Source organism: Sminthopsis crassicaudata, chromosome 1 (assembly GCF_048593235.1).
Source record: "Sminthopsis crassicaudata isolate SCR6 chromosome 1, ASM4859323v1, whole genome shotgun sequence".
In the NCBI taxonomy this organism is placed as follows: Eukaryota; Metazoa; Chordata; class Mammalia; order Dasyuromorphia; family Dasyuridae; genus Sminthopsis; species Sminthopsis crassicaudata.
The window spans coordinates 483407057-483425939 of NC_133617.1; the positions used below are offsets into that span (position 1 = coordinate 483407057).

At 35.4% G+C, this 18883-nt stretch overlaps 1 protein-coding gene across 6 annotated transcripts in view; it reads left to right on the forward strand.

Moving 5' to 3' along the window:
- Positions 1–18883, forward strand: part of SDK1 (sidekick cell adhesion molecule 1) — a 1233278-nt gene that overhangs the window by 927417 nt on the left and 286978 nt on the right. For all 6 annotated transcript variants that reach the window (XM_074281198.1, XM_074281201.1, XM_074281200.1 and 3 more), the window contains 3 exons: positions 1132–1279; positions 2314–2454; positions 9909–10090. In XM_074281198.1, the coding sequence (XP_074137299.1) occupies positions 1132–1279; positions 2314–2454; positions 9909–10090 (471 nt within the window). The remainder of the gene's footprint in view (positions 1–1131; positions 1280–2313; positions 2455–9908; positions 10091–18883) is intronic.

Here is an 18883-nt window from a genome sequence, read left to right on the forward strand (position 1 = left end):
AACAACTTTTGTAACTTAATTGACATTATGCCTCAAAGTAACTTAACTTCTTGTCCACAAATCTAGCTAGCAAACATTAGCAATTTATAGCTCTGTGTGTTTAACAGAGTTTTGCATTTAAAATGTCTCATTTTGATTTTTGAGCAGTGTGTGGCTCCATTTAGTTGACCTGTATGAGGCAGAAATGCATTTCTGATGAGCTCACAGGAGTAGACATGTGAAAATTTTTGGTTAGGTCTTTAGTTTATTTTGAGAAGTGGGTGTGATTTTGAGTGTGGTTCACAACACAACTGGGATTGTCTAAAAACTGAGTAAGTTTCTCAAATCATGGTCACAGAATTATAATAAAAATCCAATATCCCCTTCTGGTGACTATTGTACAAGCAAAGGGACTATTTTACACTCTCTCAGAAAGATGGGAAGACAGATTTAGTTATCACTCTACACATTTTCTCCCTTTTTATTTCACTTTTAATTTTAAAATGAATGTTAAGCATCAAAGAAAATCAGAATGGAAACTGACAGTGGGAGCTTCAAGTTTTGCCAGATTTTGTTCATTCTAAGAAATAATTAAACTGAAAAGTATGCTTAAACTCTGATAAAACATAGAGGGATGGAGAATCCACAGCAGAACCTTCTTCAGTCTTGCAATGAAGAAATGATTTGGCTGACAGAGTCACTCTTCCACACCTGCTTGAAAGCTGGATGGAAAGATATTCCAAACTATGAAATTCATTACATCTCTTCAGCCAAAGCCACTCATGGGTGTGGTGCTATAATGGACTGCCAAACAGATGGGTTGTGAAATACACAGCCCATCTGTCTTTATCATGCTCATTTCCTCTTTTATTAAAATGTTAATGAATATAGTTTTTATTTATTATGCAGTGACATGTGCAGCATCCCTTTCTAGGAGACAAATAAGCAATCTGCCTAACCATGGGAGTTAAAAGGAAAATTTTTTCTTGTTACATATTGAAAAAAAAGAGGGCAGTTTAAAATATTATAGTTGAATTAATATTACTTTTGTGTTACTGAAAGTTCTCTTGCTTATTAGTTAATTGTTGACTTACATGTTCTTTGGTGTTTTTTTGTTTGTTTGTTTCTTTGTTTTTTTGGTCAATTTGCTAGATTCTCCATGGAAGGTGCATTTATCTAATGTTGATCCAGAGATGACTAGTGTCTCTGTCAGTGGTCTCACCCCAGCTCGTACCTACCAGTTCAGAGTGTGTGCTGTCAATCAGGTGGGCAAGGGCCAACACAGTGCCGAAACAAGCAGGTATAGTATAAGTTAATCTCAACATTTCAAACCTGATAGAGCTGAATTTTAAAGTGTTTTTTTAAAGAAATCCTACATTTAGATTTAGAAAGGAAATGAAAATAATGGCAATAATCCTCCATAATATATTCTTTAAAAAATTGTGTAAAAGGAAGCAGGGGGATGAGAATACAAGAATATAAATGGAAAATACATATGTATTTTAGATGTGCTTTAGATTTAACAGAAATAGCAACAATACCATTGTGCTATATACTGTGAAGGAAATATTCCTGTTTTCTATTTCAATGCTCTGATTTTATCTGAATAAACTATTTGATTCAGAAACCTGGTGACAACATAAAATTAAGAGCCTATTGGCTTTTAATGTCCTTTAACTATACTATCAACATAATGCAGAAAGAAGGCCAACATTTTCAGAAAGTCAACCATATTCAGGGTTTTACATGGGAGGCTTAGTGATTTCTGTTGTTTAAGTTATGGTGGTTAGCTCAAGAATGGCTTTCACACTCACCTAACCCATTGGAAGGCCACTTTGGAAGTTCATTCAGATGAGACTTAAGAAAGATGGCTTCATCAAATTTCAAATGTACTCCCTAAAAGCAGAGCTTTCAATGTGCTTAAATTGCAGAATAGTTGATAGTTAAATGTTTGTTTTTTTCAAAATGTGGGAGTTTTCTATGAAAAATATTGAAAGAGTGAAAGAAAACAATTTAGAAGGAGTCACAGATTCTAGCCCTGTACTCCAGCTTATTCAGGCTTGTAATCTTTCTGAAGGGCTGAGGGAGCCTGGGTGTTTCAGATAGAATAAAGTTGCTTCAGCCGTATTCCTTGTGCTTGCTTAACTGATTTTCGATTATGTTGATTTGTTGTAACCATCTCATGCATGTAGTCTCTGTTTGATCAGCATTGTGTTTTTCCCTTTCTTGTCACCTTTTAAAAGTAAGTACTGTTCAGGAAAACATAGCATGAAAATGGGGATGCTTTGTTTGATTCCTGACAACTTTTTTTTCCTACTCTTCTTTTGTGTTTAGACTAATGTTACCTGAAGAACCTCCTAGTGCCCCCCCTAAAAACATAGTGGCTAGTGGGCGCACCAATCAATCCATCATGGTCCAGTGGCAGCCACCCCCTGAAACTGAACATAATGGCGTTCTCCATGGCTACATTCTCAGGTAAGTGGCTTACAATTGGACTTTTGGGGAGAAGATTCGGTAGAACAGTGATTTCATTAATGTGGGGAATTTCTAATGTATAAATTCTCTCTACCAATGCAGAATGGCAACTCCTCAGTAATTTGTCATTTTAATGACATGAACTGTCTTTCACATAGCCCGTATTTGTCAGAAGCAGGATTTGAGGCTTGCTTTCTATACCATGCTGCCTCTTCTGATTGGATATATTACAATATTAAGATAAGAGAATCATCAACAAGGAAGTTACTTGTGCTTTGCAATATTTGAAGAGAACTGTACTGGATTTTGGCAGAGTTTCAATGAGGAAATCACCTTTTGTTTCCAAAGCTAGTGCAGAATTTAAAATTACTTTAAAGGTGATAATTGAACTGTTTTGTTGAAGCAGAAAGGAAGAAGCTTGAAAAATATTAAAGGGAAAAAATGAGATCTATTCTTATTGGTAATAGAGTTCCATATTTTATATTGGTCTTATTTGCCTTACTATAATATAAGTCTTACAAGGATATAATTACATATATAAGTGAATTCTAACTAGCTTCTCAGGTTAGATATTTTATATATGTATATATATATATATATATATATATATACACACACACACACATATGTATATATATATATATGTGTGTGTATATATATATATATATGTATATATATATATATATATATATATATATATATATATATATATATATATATATATATATATATATATATATATATATCCTTTCTGCATTATGTTGATAGAATAGCTAAAGGACATTAAAGGCCAATAGGTTCTTAATTTTATGTTGTCACCAGGTTTCTGAATCAAATAGTTTATTCAGATATAGTGAATTCTAATTAGCTTCTTACATATATTATAGACATATATGTGAAGCAGCACTTTAAAAAAAGAATAAATCATCATTAATTTATTAATTTATATTAATATAATTAATATATAGTAAGTACCACATATTTCTTCTTGGGACTTCTGTATGTCCTTTAAATTATAAGATAGATCTCCTATGAGTTTGAGAGGATTTGTCATACTTACCTACAGATATAGAAATGGACAAATGAACACTGTGAAGCCTTTGATTTCTGAGAATCTCCCTTTTTATTCACTAAAAACAAGCCATATGAAAGTTCCAGAGCCTTGGGGAATGAGGCTGACACAAGACAACCTTCCATTATGCCAGTGATGGTTGGTATTTGGTATTTGGATCTCCATGCATCAATACTAACTTAGTTTCTATTGCTTTCAGTCACATAGCCTTCTGATCCTCTGAGAGACAGCTTTGGCCTTCTGTATTAATTTGACAAAGTTTTCTCAGTTCTCCATTTGTTCTTTGCTACAATTTAAGCCTATTGCTTCTTGTTCTGTATGCTTTGGCTAATGAAAAAAAATAGTCCCTGTCTTCCTTTTACAAGCTTTTCACTTATTTGTCATGTCCAGTTGCCTTGGTCTATTTTAATAGATAGGGAAAGCATCCTTAGGCTGTAGTTGTCAGCTGTGGAAAAAAATAAAACCATCACAAAACTAGACTGAAGGTTCAATGATAAAATTTCTTTGATGATGCTTGGCTATATCAGACATTGCACATTTCTATATGTTGGTGGGATTACTGCTGTTAAAAGGCTTTTCCATAATAGTGTCATGAGAGTTGAATGCTGGAGTGCAATGTGCCCGTGGCTTTATTCCAGAAGCTCTAAAATGAGTATGCTCTGCACAAGGCAGAGACATGTCAAAGTTTATGGTAATTAAAAAAAAAATCCACGCATAGATAAATCTCCTTGGAAGTGTTCCTGAATAATTCCACTATCATTGTATATTTGTAAGCATGTAATACCTATAGGATAGCAGCAGGAGGGAAAAATAAAATAAAAATAAATACTTTGTCTTTGTTACGCTGGCTATATAAGTAGCTAGGCTTTGTGTGCAGCTATAAAATATTTATAATAATGGTGAGGGTGTCTCTTTGAGAGAAGCAATTGGGGTTATGTCCTTTTAAAAAAAAATCCACTGTTTACTTCCTTGTAAAAGATCGCCATATGCTGATTGCAAAGGTCTCCTGGGCAACATATCCCACCAGCAAAAATGTAATCATCCTGCCACTTCAGATATTAATTGTGACCTTTTCAGTCATCCTGTTAATATTACACAAGCACCCTGAGCAACTGGTCACTATCTACCCATCAATTGGGCCAGGGAGGAAATCAAGTCAGTTGCAAAGATTTTGATTCTGCTCTTTGATGATATGCAATGAGCAATTATAGAAAGTAGACTGAGAGGAAGAAAGACATCTGTGATTCACCTTAAAACTCAAAAGATTCAATTGTGTTTTTATATTCCTCTCCAACAGCAAGAGCTAGAATTCTAGAAAGAGCCAACTTTACAATGAGTTGAGGAAGGTTTCTTGGCAAGTGAAATAAGCTTGTTTTAGGACTACCTGCTTATGTATATGTGTGTATATATATATATATATATATACATATATATATGTTAATGAAATTTGAATAGTTTTGAATATGAGCCAGTATATTACTTTTCCTTTATTTTATTTTCAAAAGCTAACTTTGTCATAAAATCAATTCCTTGTTATTCTCCTAAAAAGGTTACTCTTTTTTAAAAATTATTTCTTTTTCAGTTAAATTTTATCTTTTTTGCATTAAAATATTATAAAAATCTCTATCTTTTTTGCAACTCCCTTTTTAATAATAAAGCTGTGAAATCACAGATCTTTCACATATTTATATTTATAAAGCATTTAGGTGGTAAATCATCTAGATCTTTTTTAATCCTTTCTACCATATGACCAAGCTATTATTATATTAGCACCTCCTTCTACCTTTAGTCCATATGACCAAAGTACTATTAAATTAGCACCTCCTTCCATCCTTAGTCCATATCACCAAGCTATTATTATATTAGCACTTCAGTTTGAGGATATGGAGGGAATAAGATGAAACAAAGAAGTTCAAAATTCATCAACAGTGCACTGAGGAGAGATACTGTTTGATTTTTGCTCATGTATGCTACCACAGTGTCTACTACATTATTCTAAACTGGATTTGTGAGGAGCTGCTAAATTATGCAGTTTCTCACCTTTATCTTTAAGTCTCTCTCTCCGTGTCTCTCTGTGTCTCTATGTCTCTATGTCTGTCTGTCTGTCTGTCTCTGTCACACACACACACACACTCACAAACACATCATCTTTGCCCAGTGTTATTCACCTAATATATGTCAGAGGCAGGACTTTAAATCCAGCTTTCTAGCCATTGTCATGCTGCCTGTAACTTTGCAGAAGCTTACTAAAAGGTTTATGGAAGTGAGAAGAATTGAATTTTTCCAAATTTACAGCAAGAAATTTAACTCTTTGGGCATTTTCAGAGCATTTTTTTTTTCAGAAAGAAGAATCAAAAAACCACAAGTGAAAGTGACCTTTGAAATTATCTTGTATATTATACATATAGGCATTGAGCCCCAGAGACAGAAAGTGCCTATATGTCCAGGTCCACACATCAAGTAAATGAGAGAACAGGAAGTCAGACTGAGGTGTCCTCACTCCCCAATCAATCTGTTTTCCAATTACTGCCATATTTTATTCTCTGCTATATGTTTTCTTGTTGTTGGTATTTTGATTTGTTGTTGTTGTTTTCTAATCCTGTCTCCAAGTACAAATGCTTTGACTAGGATTTTAAGTGGAAATTTTAATGAATGGAATGTATTGGTAACCTGATTTACATATTTCCTTATTTATCTATCATTTGAGGCACTCTATGCTAAGACACTCCTTCCCCTTTCTCCGCCCCCCCCCATTCTACCATAAAATTTAGACTTGCCAATATTGTTGACATGGACTTCAAACCCTCTTGGGAAGTTGCTCTGACTTTTTTTCAAATGGATCAACCCTTAGTCCAATGAAGGAATGTCATACTAGTGGATTTCAAAAACTGATGAAGTATGAAGCATAACTACAGGGCAACAAATTAACTAAAAATATTTTATTTTTTGCCAGTCACAGAATAATAATGCTTCATTTGCAAGTCACTCCATTATTTGGTCTACTTATTTCTTCTCCGTTGATTAGCATATTGTAAGCAGGCAATGTACAGCTTGTTTCCTTGAGAGCAAAAAAATCAATCATTGAATCCTCATGCCATTGAAGTGCTGCTTGCCTTTTTTTTTTTTTTTTTTTTAAATATTGCATTTTGTCCTGGCAAACATTTCTCACAAAGTGTAAAGACTTCTTAACAAAAGGGGCTAAAAGAATATTCTCAGATAAACCTGACTTTCTAAGTCAACACCAGAATCTCATCTCTCTTCTTTCCTTTTCCAACCTTCATTTCCTTCCATTTCCAGTCTTCAATTTCCTTGGAAAGATTGTCCATCAAATCTCTTCTTCTTTCTTAACTGTTTACTTCTGACCATGAATCCTTATGATTTCCCTTCTCTCATCATCTTCACACGGATACCAAGCCACATTCTCCAGCCACATAAGTAACTTTTTGGCTATAAATCAAGCATTTTTAGAAAACAGCAGTGAGGCTTTTAGAACATTAAGATATTACACAGTCAAGTTGTTTCTTAGCTACAATTCAGGTGGCTTTTTGTGTTATTGATTTTATTTCTGGTTTGTTATTTCATTGGTGTGGGAAACTCCCTGGTGTGGAAGCTATCTCCATCAGTGCTGACCAGTAAATTCTCATCTTAGAGAGCTGCCTGGTGACCTGAGTGTTAAAGTAATCTGCCAGTGGTCATAAACTAGTCTGAGTCAGAGGCAAGACTTCCTGACTTTAAGACTGGCCATTTATCCATTAAGCAATGCTGCCTTTCCTATAGGTGAACCTTTGAACAATAGTCATGCTTCTGAAAAGTTTTGTGCTGGGTAATTTTTATAAATCAAATTATAGTCTTAAGAAAAGCTAAAATAACAAAAATTGAATGCTGTTAATATGCAACTAGATGGCACAATGGATTCATTGCTGGCCTGTAATGAGGAAGACACAAGTTCAATCCAGCTTCAGACCTTTCCTAGCTGTGTGACCTTGAGCAAGTCACTTAACACTGTTTGCCTTAGTTTACTTTTCTGTAAAATGAGTTGGAGAGGGTAATGGCAAACTACTCCAGTACCTTTGTTAAGAAAACCTCAAATGGTAGAACTATTAAACCTTTTGACCCAACAGTGCCATTACTGGGTCTGTATCCCAAGGGAATCATAAAGGAGGGGAAAGGATCTACATGTGTGAAAATATTTGTAGCAGCTCTTTTTATGGTAGCAAAGAACTGGAAAATGAGTGGATGTCCATCAATTGGGGAATGATTTAATAAACTATAGTATGTAAAGGTAATGGAATATTATTATTCAGCAAAAATTATGAACAAGCTGATTTTAAAAAGGCCTGAAGAGATATATATGAACTGATGCTGAGTGTAACAGAACCAAGAATACATTGTACACAATAACAATAAGAATGTATGATCAACAATGAAAGACTTGGCTCTTCTCAGTGGTCCAGTTATCTGAAACAGTTCCAATAGACTTTGGACAGAAAATGTCACCTGGATTCAGAAAAAGAACTAAAGAGACTGAATGTAAATCATCACATGCTATATTCACTCTTTTTTTTTTTTTAACCTCTCCCATGGTATTTCCCTTTTGCTCTGATTTTTTCTCTCCCAATGTAATTCATAAAGCAATGTGTATTAAAAATAAATAAATTTACTAGAAAAAAGAAAACCCTAAACGGTGTCCTGAGGAATCCATAGACTGAACAACCACAAATAACAATTGTTGTTATTATGCTACTAAAATATATTTCTGGGCTTGAGTTAGGAAGACCTAAGTTCAAATGAAGCCTCAGATATTTTCTAGCTATGTGTCCCTGGGCAAGACACTTAATCCTATTTACTTCAGTTTCTTCTATAAAATGGGAATAATAATAGCTCCTACGTTCTAGTATAGTTATGAAGAACAAATGGGACAGTAACTATAAAATAACTGGCATGCTGTATGTACTATATAAATGTCAGCTTTTATTATTATTATTTATTATTTTTAATAATAAAGAGAACTTCTAGTATGCTTATCTTCTATGCCTCTCAGTCCCTGCTTACATGCTCCACATTGAGTATAAGCCAATCATTATATCACTAGGAAACCATTATTTATTATAAGATTAAATCAATCATACTAAACCATGCTAAACTATATAACCATTGCCTCATCAATTCCACTTAGTACCTTGTAAGCATCCTTGTTTCAAGTTCAGAGTTCTGGCCCATAACATGTTTCCATGACCATTTTTTTTTATCTTAAAGAATTAAAAAAAACCACTTTAATTATAAGAAGAATATTCATTGCTTGTGACTAGGCCATGCTAATGTAATAAAAATTAAGATACAAAAAATAATTTACACTTTTAATGTTATACCAATCAAATGCCTAGGAAATACTTTAAAGAAAAATAATAACAAAATTTCAATGAAAATTCCTTGTATGTGTAAAAATAATGCATGACCATTTTAAAAAAATGAAAAACAGTTGTATTTAGATCCCTAAGATATCTTGAAAAGTATCTTTATCAGAAAATCTGAATTTGAACCCTGGATTCTCTAGGTGAGTGACCTTGAGCAAGTCACTTAAGTTCTCTGAATCTCAATTTCCAAAATGAGATATTTGGAAACCCTCTACAAACCTTCAAATGCTAGCTATTATAGAATTGTATTGTACAATTTTGTATTATGATAGTATTGTAGTTTTATACAAAGAACTTTATGATTTAAAGTGCTGTACAACAATATATTAATATTAATAAATGGATGCTAAGTCCTTAAAACAGCATTAATTAATAAATTAATAGAAAAACACTTTCTTCAATCAGTAATGTTGTTTTAATCTGAAAGAATTCATGTACTTTCAAAATCACATTTATTTCCACAGTTACTCTGCCTCTAGAAACACTAGAGGGGGACATAAATGGCTGCTTAGACCCCAACATGAAGGAATATATACAGTTAGCCTCTTTTTATATTTGTGGCCCATATTTCAGAGTCTTAAATAGAAAAACATTACTCAAAATGATTTATGGCAATACCCCGATAAAAATCATGTTTAGAATTTTTGGTACTAAGTCATTGTATTTACTAGACAAGTCACATTTAAAAAGCTGTAATTTTTTGTAGCCATAAAACAGGATAAAATACCAATTTTGTTTAGCCTTGAGCATATAATCTTAGTGGGATCAGTTTATAAATCCTTTATCAGTCAAGAAGAATACCAGGAGTTAGCTTCTTGGTTTCAGTAATTTAAAAAAAAATGTTTTTTACCTCAATCTTTGTACAATTATAATAAAATAGCACAATAATGAAACTCTGGTGAAATCCCTTTACCAGTCCACATATTTGTTCTAATTTATCCTCGCCTGCTGTTCTTTTCTACCTATAGGTATCGTTTGGCAGGCCTACCCGGTGAGTATCAACAGAGGAACATTACCAGCCCCGAGATTAACTATTGCCTGGTAAAAGACTTGATCATCTGGACCCAATATGAAATTCAGGTGGCAGCTTATAATGGAGCCGGTCTGGGAACATTCAGCAGAGCAGTTACAGAATATACATTACAAGGAGGTGAGCTTGATTCCTTATTAAAAATGTAATCTTAGAAGACTCTTTTCTTTGCATAAGGTCAATGTGATGTTAGAATTTTCTAGTGTCAATTAGAGCTTGGGTTTGGTAGTTCTAAAAGAGGATTGCAAATATTTTAATTCAGCTTAATAAATATTTGCTAAGTGGGTAAAGAAAGTCTTTCTGATGAATATTTCTTATATAGTTAATTTGTCTCCAAACTATAGAAATCAAGTGAAATCAATGGCAATTATCTGGCACCTACTGTGTGCCCCAGTACTGTGCTAAGCTGTGGAGATACAAAAAAAAAAAAAAAAAAGGCAAAAACAGTTCCTGGCCTAAGAAATTTATAGTTCAAAGGGGGAGAAAACATACAAACAGCTGTTTATTTAAAAAAAAAAAAAAAGATATACACAGAATAAAAGGAAGATAATCTCAGAGGGAAAGCACTAGTATGAAAAAGGAATAAGGAAAGACTCCATGCAAAAATTAACATTTTTAGCTGAGACTTGAACAGAGACAAACAGGCTAAGAGGCATAGATGAGGAAGGAAAACATTACACCAATGGGGGAAATTCATTGAAAATGTCTTATTTGTGCAATGGCAAGAAGGCCATTGTGACTGGATCATAAAGTACATAAAAGACAATAAAGAATCCTGGGAAGAGACTAGATTATGAAGGGCTTTGAAATCCATACAAAGGATTTTATATTTGACCTTACAAATAATAGGATTTAATCAGTAGAGATTTTTGCTTAGGGAAGTGACCCAAATTGTTCTGATCCAAACAGAGAATAGCAATTGTCACATTTTTTGAAGGAAATATATCTATTTAGATTATATATTTATCTTTATACACATATCTCTCTCTCTGTATATGTGTGTATATATATATATATATATATATATATATATAAAATGCACACACACATATATTTCTTACTTTCTGTAGTAGATACATGCCTAAAAAGTTATTTAGGGTTGAATTTTGATTAATCAGATAACTTACACTTAAGTGAAAAAATAATCAGCTTCACAAATATGGAATAATGGAGACGTAATTGGATAGTAATTTGTCTGAAAAAGATTTGAAAATTTTCTTAGACTGTAAGCTCAATATGAGCAAGCAGTGTCATTATAGAACCCATAAAAACGAATGCAATCTTGGGCTGCTTTAAAAGAATTCCAGGAATATAGAGGTAATGGTCTCTGTACAGAACACATATGGAGCATTGTGTTAGTTCTGGGTCACATGATTCAAGCAGGGTAAAGAAGAGTTTAAGGGTGTCCTTAGGAGGGCCACCAGAATGGAAGAACTGGGTGGTTATTTGGCCTGGAGAAGAGTAAACTCAGAGGGGACACAATAGATGTTAAATACTTGAAGGGTTTTTATGTGGAAGAGAGATTATATTTACTCTTTTTGATCCCAAAGTACAAAAGTGAGAGGGTTACATGAAGGCAAAGTTAGAGGTAAATTTAGATTTATCAATTAGATTAGAGCAAAAGCACAATGAGCTGCTCCATGTATATGCTATAGTAGAGATTCTTCTAGGCTTGGATTGGATTAGATAGCTGCTGAGTTCCTTTTCTGTTCTTAATTCTCTGATTTTAAGAGTGGATGAAAAACTTGATCAGCAATGCTTTTTTTTTGTTTTTTGGAGTTTTTTTTGGCAAAAAGAACAGTCACTTCCTAGTTTATTTTTTGAACAGTCTTAATTTCATTTGGTTAGGATCTCTTGCATCTCTCCCCTCTCTCTATTCTCACTGGTCCTATTGCAGTAACCCCTTAACTAGTCTTTTTACCTTCCACACTCTCCTCATGCCAATTCATCCTTCCTAGTTCTGTGATATTAGTCTATCTCTCTGTCTCACTGTCTGCCTCTCTGTGTGTCTCTCTGTCTGTCTCTCTGTATCTCTGTCTCTCTCTGATTTTTTTTAATTCATAGACTTCACTAGAGCAAAATGAGACTTTAAAAAGTCCTTAGAGAATCTCATAAAATCCATAGATGTGAAATATGTCAAAACTCACCTCAAACATTTGAAGATGTTCTTAGTAGTAAATTTCTTTACTGTTTTTGAAAATATTTTGGTCTTAGATGTAGAAATAAACAAGTTAACTGGGCTCTAGGAAATGTTGCTTATACATTAATTTCGCTGTACTGATGTTCACAGGGATAAGATAAGCTTTCTGTTCACACAACTGTATGTAAATTACAGTCACCCAAATCCTTGCCTGGAGAATTTATTTTCACACAGAATCGGAAATTAGTTCTATTTAGTGATTTGTATTCTCTTCTGATTCACTGGTGTAATTTTATTTGTTTGAGCATTTTACTACAGTAGCCTGACCTTTCTGAAATAATAGGGTTTCTAACTGCCCACTTCTTTCCCCATACCATACCTCAGACCTAATGTTCCTTGATATTACATGCTGTAATTATCATCCTTTATTGATTGGCTGTCTGTTGCCTTATATAAGTCTATAAATTCTCCCTTATAAATTAAGTGTTGTCATTCAGATTGACTAGCAAAAGTATTCAAAATGCAAGCTACTCCATGAGGACCTGTTCCTCCTTGAACAGTTCTTAATTACTCTTTTGAAATGGGAAATAACTGAAAACCTGAATAATTCTGTGTAGTTAGGCTGGTTCAGAAAAAATTTTAAAATAAAAAATAACAAGATGGAATTTAGAAAGAGCCTAAATGACTTGAGTGTGGTTATTAATAATATTGTATAGATATAAACTATGTTTATTATATTATGGTCAGAGTGCACTAGAGTTTCACATAACACTATCTCCAGGGTCCCAGCTGTGAGACAGTCATATAGCTAATATTTATACATTATTTTATAGACATTATCTCTTTTGAACTTCACAGCTCTTGAAGATGAGTGCTATGATTTCCCCCTCCATCATTTTGTAGCTGAAAAAACTGAAACCCAGAAAAGTTACAAACATAGTTGAGATAGACTTTGAACCCAGGCTTATTTTGTTTTGTTTTGTTGTGATTCCAGCCCTCTTTATACACTATGTTAAGCTGTAGAAAAGGCCATCTCATATTTGGAATCTGAATGAATTATAAGTGGATGTATTGGCTTGGGATCTGAAATAGTGCCTAAACTACAAAGTTTAAGGTTTGGGGGGGGGTTGTTTGTTTTTTTATCCATTCACTAAATGAATTAAACTACATTAATGCTAAAATGGTATTAATCAAAATTATTTTTCCTTTGTATTATTTGTAAAATGGTACAAAAATGATGTTGTCTGAAGTGAGGCTTAATAGAGAGACTACCTTCTCTTAAAATTCCTTTAAGTAACTAGCTTGACCTTCCTTGGGGTCTGGGATAGAATAATAATAGCAAAACTGTGGGGACCCTAGAAGTAATCTAGTCCAGCTGATCCCTAAAGGACTAAAAGATGGAGAGCAGAAGCAGAGGACTGGGAGATTCTGCTTCCTCTTGGTAAGTTTGAAAATTTTGTAAGTTTTAGCTGATGTTAGTTTCTTTGGTCTATAGCACTCTAGACATGCATTAAGGGAATCAGTATAGACAGGGATAAAGATGGATAAAGGTCCTGTTGTCTCTCAATTGTAATCCTTCTCTGGGAGGAGGTTTCTTCTCTGTGAATCCTTTTCTCTGTGGGCAGATTTCTTGAGAGGCTTCTGGAGCTTCCAGCCAGCCTCTTCTTCTTCTTCCTGAATCCTGGCTCTGAATCTCCTCCAGCTCTTGTCCTTCCCCAATCCAGACTGCTTCTCCAGGCCCAATGTTGTCTTCTTTTATCCTCCCAGAGAATGGGCATGTGAGAACTCAGGGGCTTGTGAACTTGCTCCTTTTAAAGGTTGTGTAAACTCCTTTTCAGAACTCCTTTTAAAAGTGTAAACTCCTTTTCCGAAGTCTAAAGGTGTAAACTCCTAAAGGTGTGAACTCTGAGCTAGAGAATTGTTTAGACAACCTGAGTTATCACCTTGTAATCCTAACATCTCCCTCTTTCTTTTGATTTAGAACATAGGGTGGTCATGACCTTGAAATGTAAATCCATCAATATGGGAGGTATTACACATAATTACATAAATTACATAAGTACATAGTAACATAACACATGCCAGAAGTATGTAACAAATAACATGATCAAATAATCATAAATTGAGAATTTATACATGTCTACAAGTCCATTGTCCATTAGTCTCATCTTGTGTTAGGAAATACAATGATTACTGCTGGTTTTAAAGTTCTTTAACAGTCTTCTTATTAGCCATGCTCTTTCAGTGTCAGGTGTTTCTTAGATTTTCTCCTTTGTTTTGAGGTCTTTCTCTTTTTCTGTCTCTTTCTGATGGACAAGGTGAATATGACTTGTTGGCACCCATCTGATTCCTTCTCCATCTGAAGAAATACAAGCAAACCCTCTCCCCAAGCAGTTAACCTATCTGGTCCCTTCCATTCACCACTTTCTGGGTCTTTCCACATCACCTAGTGATTATCTAAGGACAGTGGAGCTGTTCACACTGGACACAGCCCTTCTGGTGGACTATAAAACCTGTCTGCCGAAGCCAGGGCATCTTTGTCAAAAATTAGAAAATTAATGGTATAGAAAACTAAATTTAGAAGTTCTCTAGGGTTACCTGTGGCTCCCACTTTCTTTTGTTTTTGGAGGAGTGCCTTATTGTCTCTGTTTCTTCTCTCCACTATTGCTTGACCTTGTGGATTAAAAGGTATGCCAGTGGTGCGTAAAATCTTATACTGCACACAAAAGTGTGCAAAATGTCTAGAAGAATATGCAGGTCCATTGTCTGTTTTTATTTCTTGTGGCACACCCATAATTGCAAATGCTTGGATAAGGAATTCAGTGACCACTTGGGCTGTCTCTTTTGCTGTTGGCACTGCAAAAGTGAATCCTGAAAAGGTATCTACCACCATATGAATAAAAGACAGACAACCAAAAGATTTATAGTGGGTCACATCCATTTGCCAGAGTTCATTGGGTCTCAAACCATGAAGATTCTTCCCTGGAGGGAGTGTAGGAACATGGAAAGGAAGGCAAGCTGTACAGCTTTTTACTATGCGCCTAGCTTCCTCTCTTGTTATTCCAAATTGTAAATGGAAAGCACAAGCAGCTTGATGATATTTAGAATGAGATTCTTGTGCTTCCTGAAATAACATAGTTAAAAGGCTATCTGCCTTTGAATTTCCATCAAAAATAGGACCTGGAAGTCTACTATGTGAGTGGACATGCAAGATATGAATCTTCCTGGATGCTTTCTCACTTGCTCTTGAAGTTCCTTAAAGAGCTGATAAATATTAGAGGCTGCGAATTTTATTTGGGCTGTGGCAATTCTTTGTACTACACCTACTGAATAGGCTGAATCAATAATTATATTTACGTCTCCTGGGTAATAAGAAAGAGCTAGCATGATAGCAAATAATTCATTCTGCTGAGTAGACTGAAAAGGAGTCCTGAATACTCTCTTTATGGTTAAATCATGAGAGCATATAGCACAAATATTTTCTTTGGAGGCATCTGTAAAGATTGTTGGTCCTTTAAGAGGAACCTTAGAAACCTTTTCTTCAAAAATCCATCACCAATTATGTAGTAGCCAGGTTATCTTTAATGGAGACCCATGTGCAAAATTGGGAGTTGTGGCCAATAAAATTTGCCATTCTGGGATGGTCTCACGGCATACATTAATTTGTACGTTAGTATAGAATGTGTATATTTTTTTCAGGACTTATCCCAGATAATTGTACTACTCTCTTAATAGCCTTTAATAAAATTCTAGCCACAAGCACTGGGTAAGGAGTAAGGCTTTGTTCTGGTTGTGCTTGGAGGTTCACCCACTCGATCACATTGTCTCCTTGATGAAAGACTGCTGTGGGTGCCTCTTTTGAGCAAAAACTGATATTTCCAAGGATTTTTTGAGTGACTCTTTCAACCACATTGGATAAAGCCAGTTCAACTTCTCTTAAAGCCTCTTGTGCTTCTTTTGCAAGCTGGCATGGTGAATTTAAAGCATTGTCTCCCTTTAAAATGTCATATAGAGGTTGCAGTTGATTGGTAATTAAGCCTAACACTGGACGCATCCATTGGATATCTCCTATTAATTTTTGGAAATCATTTAAGGTGTCCAACTTCTCTGTTCTTAAAGAAAGTTTTTATACTGTGAGTGTCTTCGGATATACTTCATATCTTAAATATTGAAAAGGAGCATGCCTTTGAATTTTTTCTGTAGCTATATACAGTTTATAGTCCTTTAGTGTTTCCATGGTCTTTTGTAGACATGCTTCTAACATCCATATAATATAACAACATTACTTTTGGAAATGCTTTTCTTATTGGAGCAAGAACAGCAGCAACATACATTTGGCACATAGTAGGGCTGTTTTTCATTCCCTGTGGCAAAACTGTCCATTCATATCTTTTATAAGGCTCAGCCAAATTAACACTAGGCACTGAAAAAGCAAATCTTTTCATATCCTCCTTATCTAGAGGGATAGAATAGGAACAGTCCTTAATATCTATAATCCTTGTAATCCTAACAATAGGAGAGAAAGAGGGAGAAGGATATGGAAATAGAATAAGGAGAAGGTTAGAGAGGAGAGCAGGAGAGGATATAGAGAGAAGAAAAAGAAAGGGAATAAGGAAAGGGAAAGGGAAGAGTGTGGGGATGGGAGGGAAAGTGGGGAAAGGAGATGGATAGCAATGGGGATAAGAACTATGAGGGAATAGGAATGAGGAAGGGCATACAAAGAGGAAAGGAAAGAAAGAGAAGCATTGGACTTGTGATTGCAGTGATGCAAGGAACTCCTGAGAGAACTTTAACTAATACAAGGGAGCACTTTTTCTGCAACTTAAGAGTTTTAGGGAATTGCCTAGAATATTGATAAATTAAGTGATTTGCTTGTCCAGGATCACACAGTATGTGTGTGTGTAAGTATGTGTGAGAAGCAGGATTAAAACCCCGGTTTTTCTGGTTTTAAGGTTTATTCTCTACTACACCACACTACCATAAACAGAATACTAAATTTAATATTTAATTCTTGTTATACATAAAGGCATTTTAGTTCCTTTGGTCACTTGTCCCTCAAAACTGATAGATCACCACACTTGCAAACTTACAGTTGCTGAAAATAACAGAAACTGAAACAATATTTTATGAAAACTGTAGTGTTCTGGTTAGTTTTCTGGAGGTTTTAGAACAGCCTTCCTTTCAGCTGAGTAATCATCACAAGAATAGCCAGGGATAAAGTCCAAATTCTTTATTGTCTTCTTCACAGTTTTTCTCCTTGCCTGGGGCCCGGACTAGCTTTCTGGAGGCCCTTCAGAAGGGCCTTTGTCTCAGTGGAGGAAGAGAGGAGAGCCACCAAGAGCCTGATCAAAGATGCAATGTCTCTCTAGTCTAGTCCTTGGTGGCTCTTATATACTCTATTATAATTACATCATCATAGATTGTTAGGATTACTAAGTGAGAACTCAGGTTGTCTGGACAGTGACAAAGTGAGAATTCAGGTTTTCTGGACAATTACAAGGTGAGAACTCAGGTTGACTTGATAGAGGGGGCAAGCTCATTGGCTGGGGTGGTTCTTCCCAGAAGCCCTTGCATTATCCCACGCCCATTCTCTGGGAGGATAAAAGAGACAGCACTGGGCCTAGAGAGCAGATCGGCCTGGAGAAGGATAAGAGCTGGAGGAGATTCAGAGCCAGGATTCAAGAAGAAGACTCTGAATTGCATCAGGCTTGACGGGGCTCTCTGCAGGAAGGGAAGTCACTTCTTTGGACAAGAGTTAACAGCAACTGCCTGGAGACAACGGTTCGTTACAGGAAGAAGAATCTGTCTGAGAGATTTGAGTAGACACAGCAGATCTCTTCCCAGAGAGCGATCCAGCAGCTTCTGGAGAGACGATAGCTCGCTACAATTGGCGTCCACACGTGGGGCAAGGACATTTGCTTATCCTGACAAGAGGAGCTAGACCAGACCTTTGCAATTTGGCGCCCGAACAGGGACAGACACAGTCCTGATTCCAGTGGAAGCTTCCGATCTAGATCTCAGTCTCTCTGACCCAGAACCGTGAGTAACGAGGAAACTTTGTTAAAAGACTAAGTGAGCGTGTTAATAGATAAATAAGGAACTTAACTTGTTAAGGGATAAACCAGGAATCTCTTATAGCTGAAATGGGGCAGATGTTAGCTAAATTCAATCCCTGGACCTCAGCCGACTCAACCCCAGCCCCAGAAGCAACCTCAGCTCCACCCCCATTCAGGAGTGGTACTATAGAGAGTATAATCAAGATAATTGAGGAGCAGAGTTTACTTGTAACCTGGGTACAGATTGCTAAACTCTTGGCTGCATTAAGACGCACATCCCCTTGGTTCTTAGAGGAAGAAAAGATAGATGTAGATAAATGGAAGCTAGTGGGATATGAAATGAAAGAATTTCAAGCAAAAAATGGGCCTCGTTCAATTTCTGCAGAAGTATTTTATATCTACAACATAGTTCAATTAGCCTTAAACTATCAAGCAAGTTGTAGGAGAAGGAAAAGTTCTAAAAATGAACAGAGGAGGAAGTGTGAGGAAAAAAGGAAAGATCAAGATCTTTCCCTAGAGCAAGAGGATTTAAATGAGGAATTAGGGTATGATTCTCTTGAAGAAGCTTCAACCCTGCCTAGAGAACAGATTATTGACAGGCCCACATCAACCCCACCTTCAGAGATGGAGGAAGAAAGAGGGGAAGAGGCAGAAACACAAACAGAATTGCCTGTGAAGAAGCCTAAGCCTATGACAAGATTAGAAAAAGCATTGGTT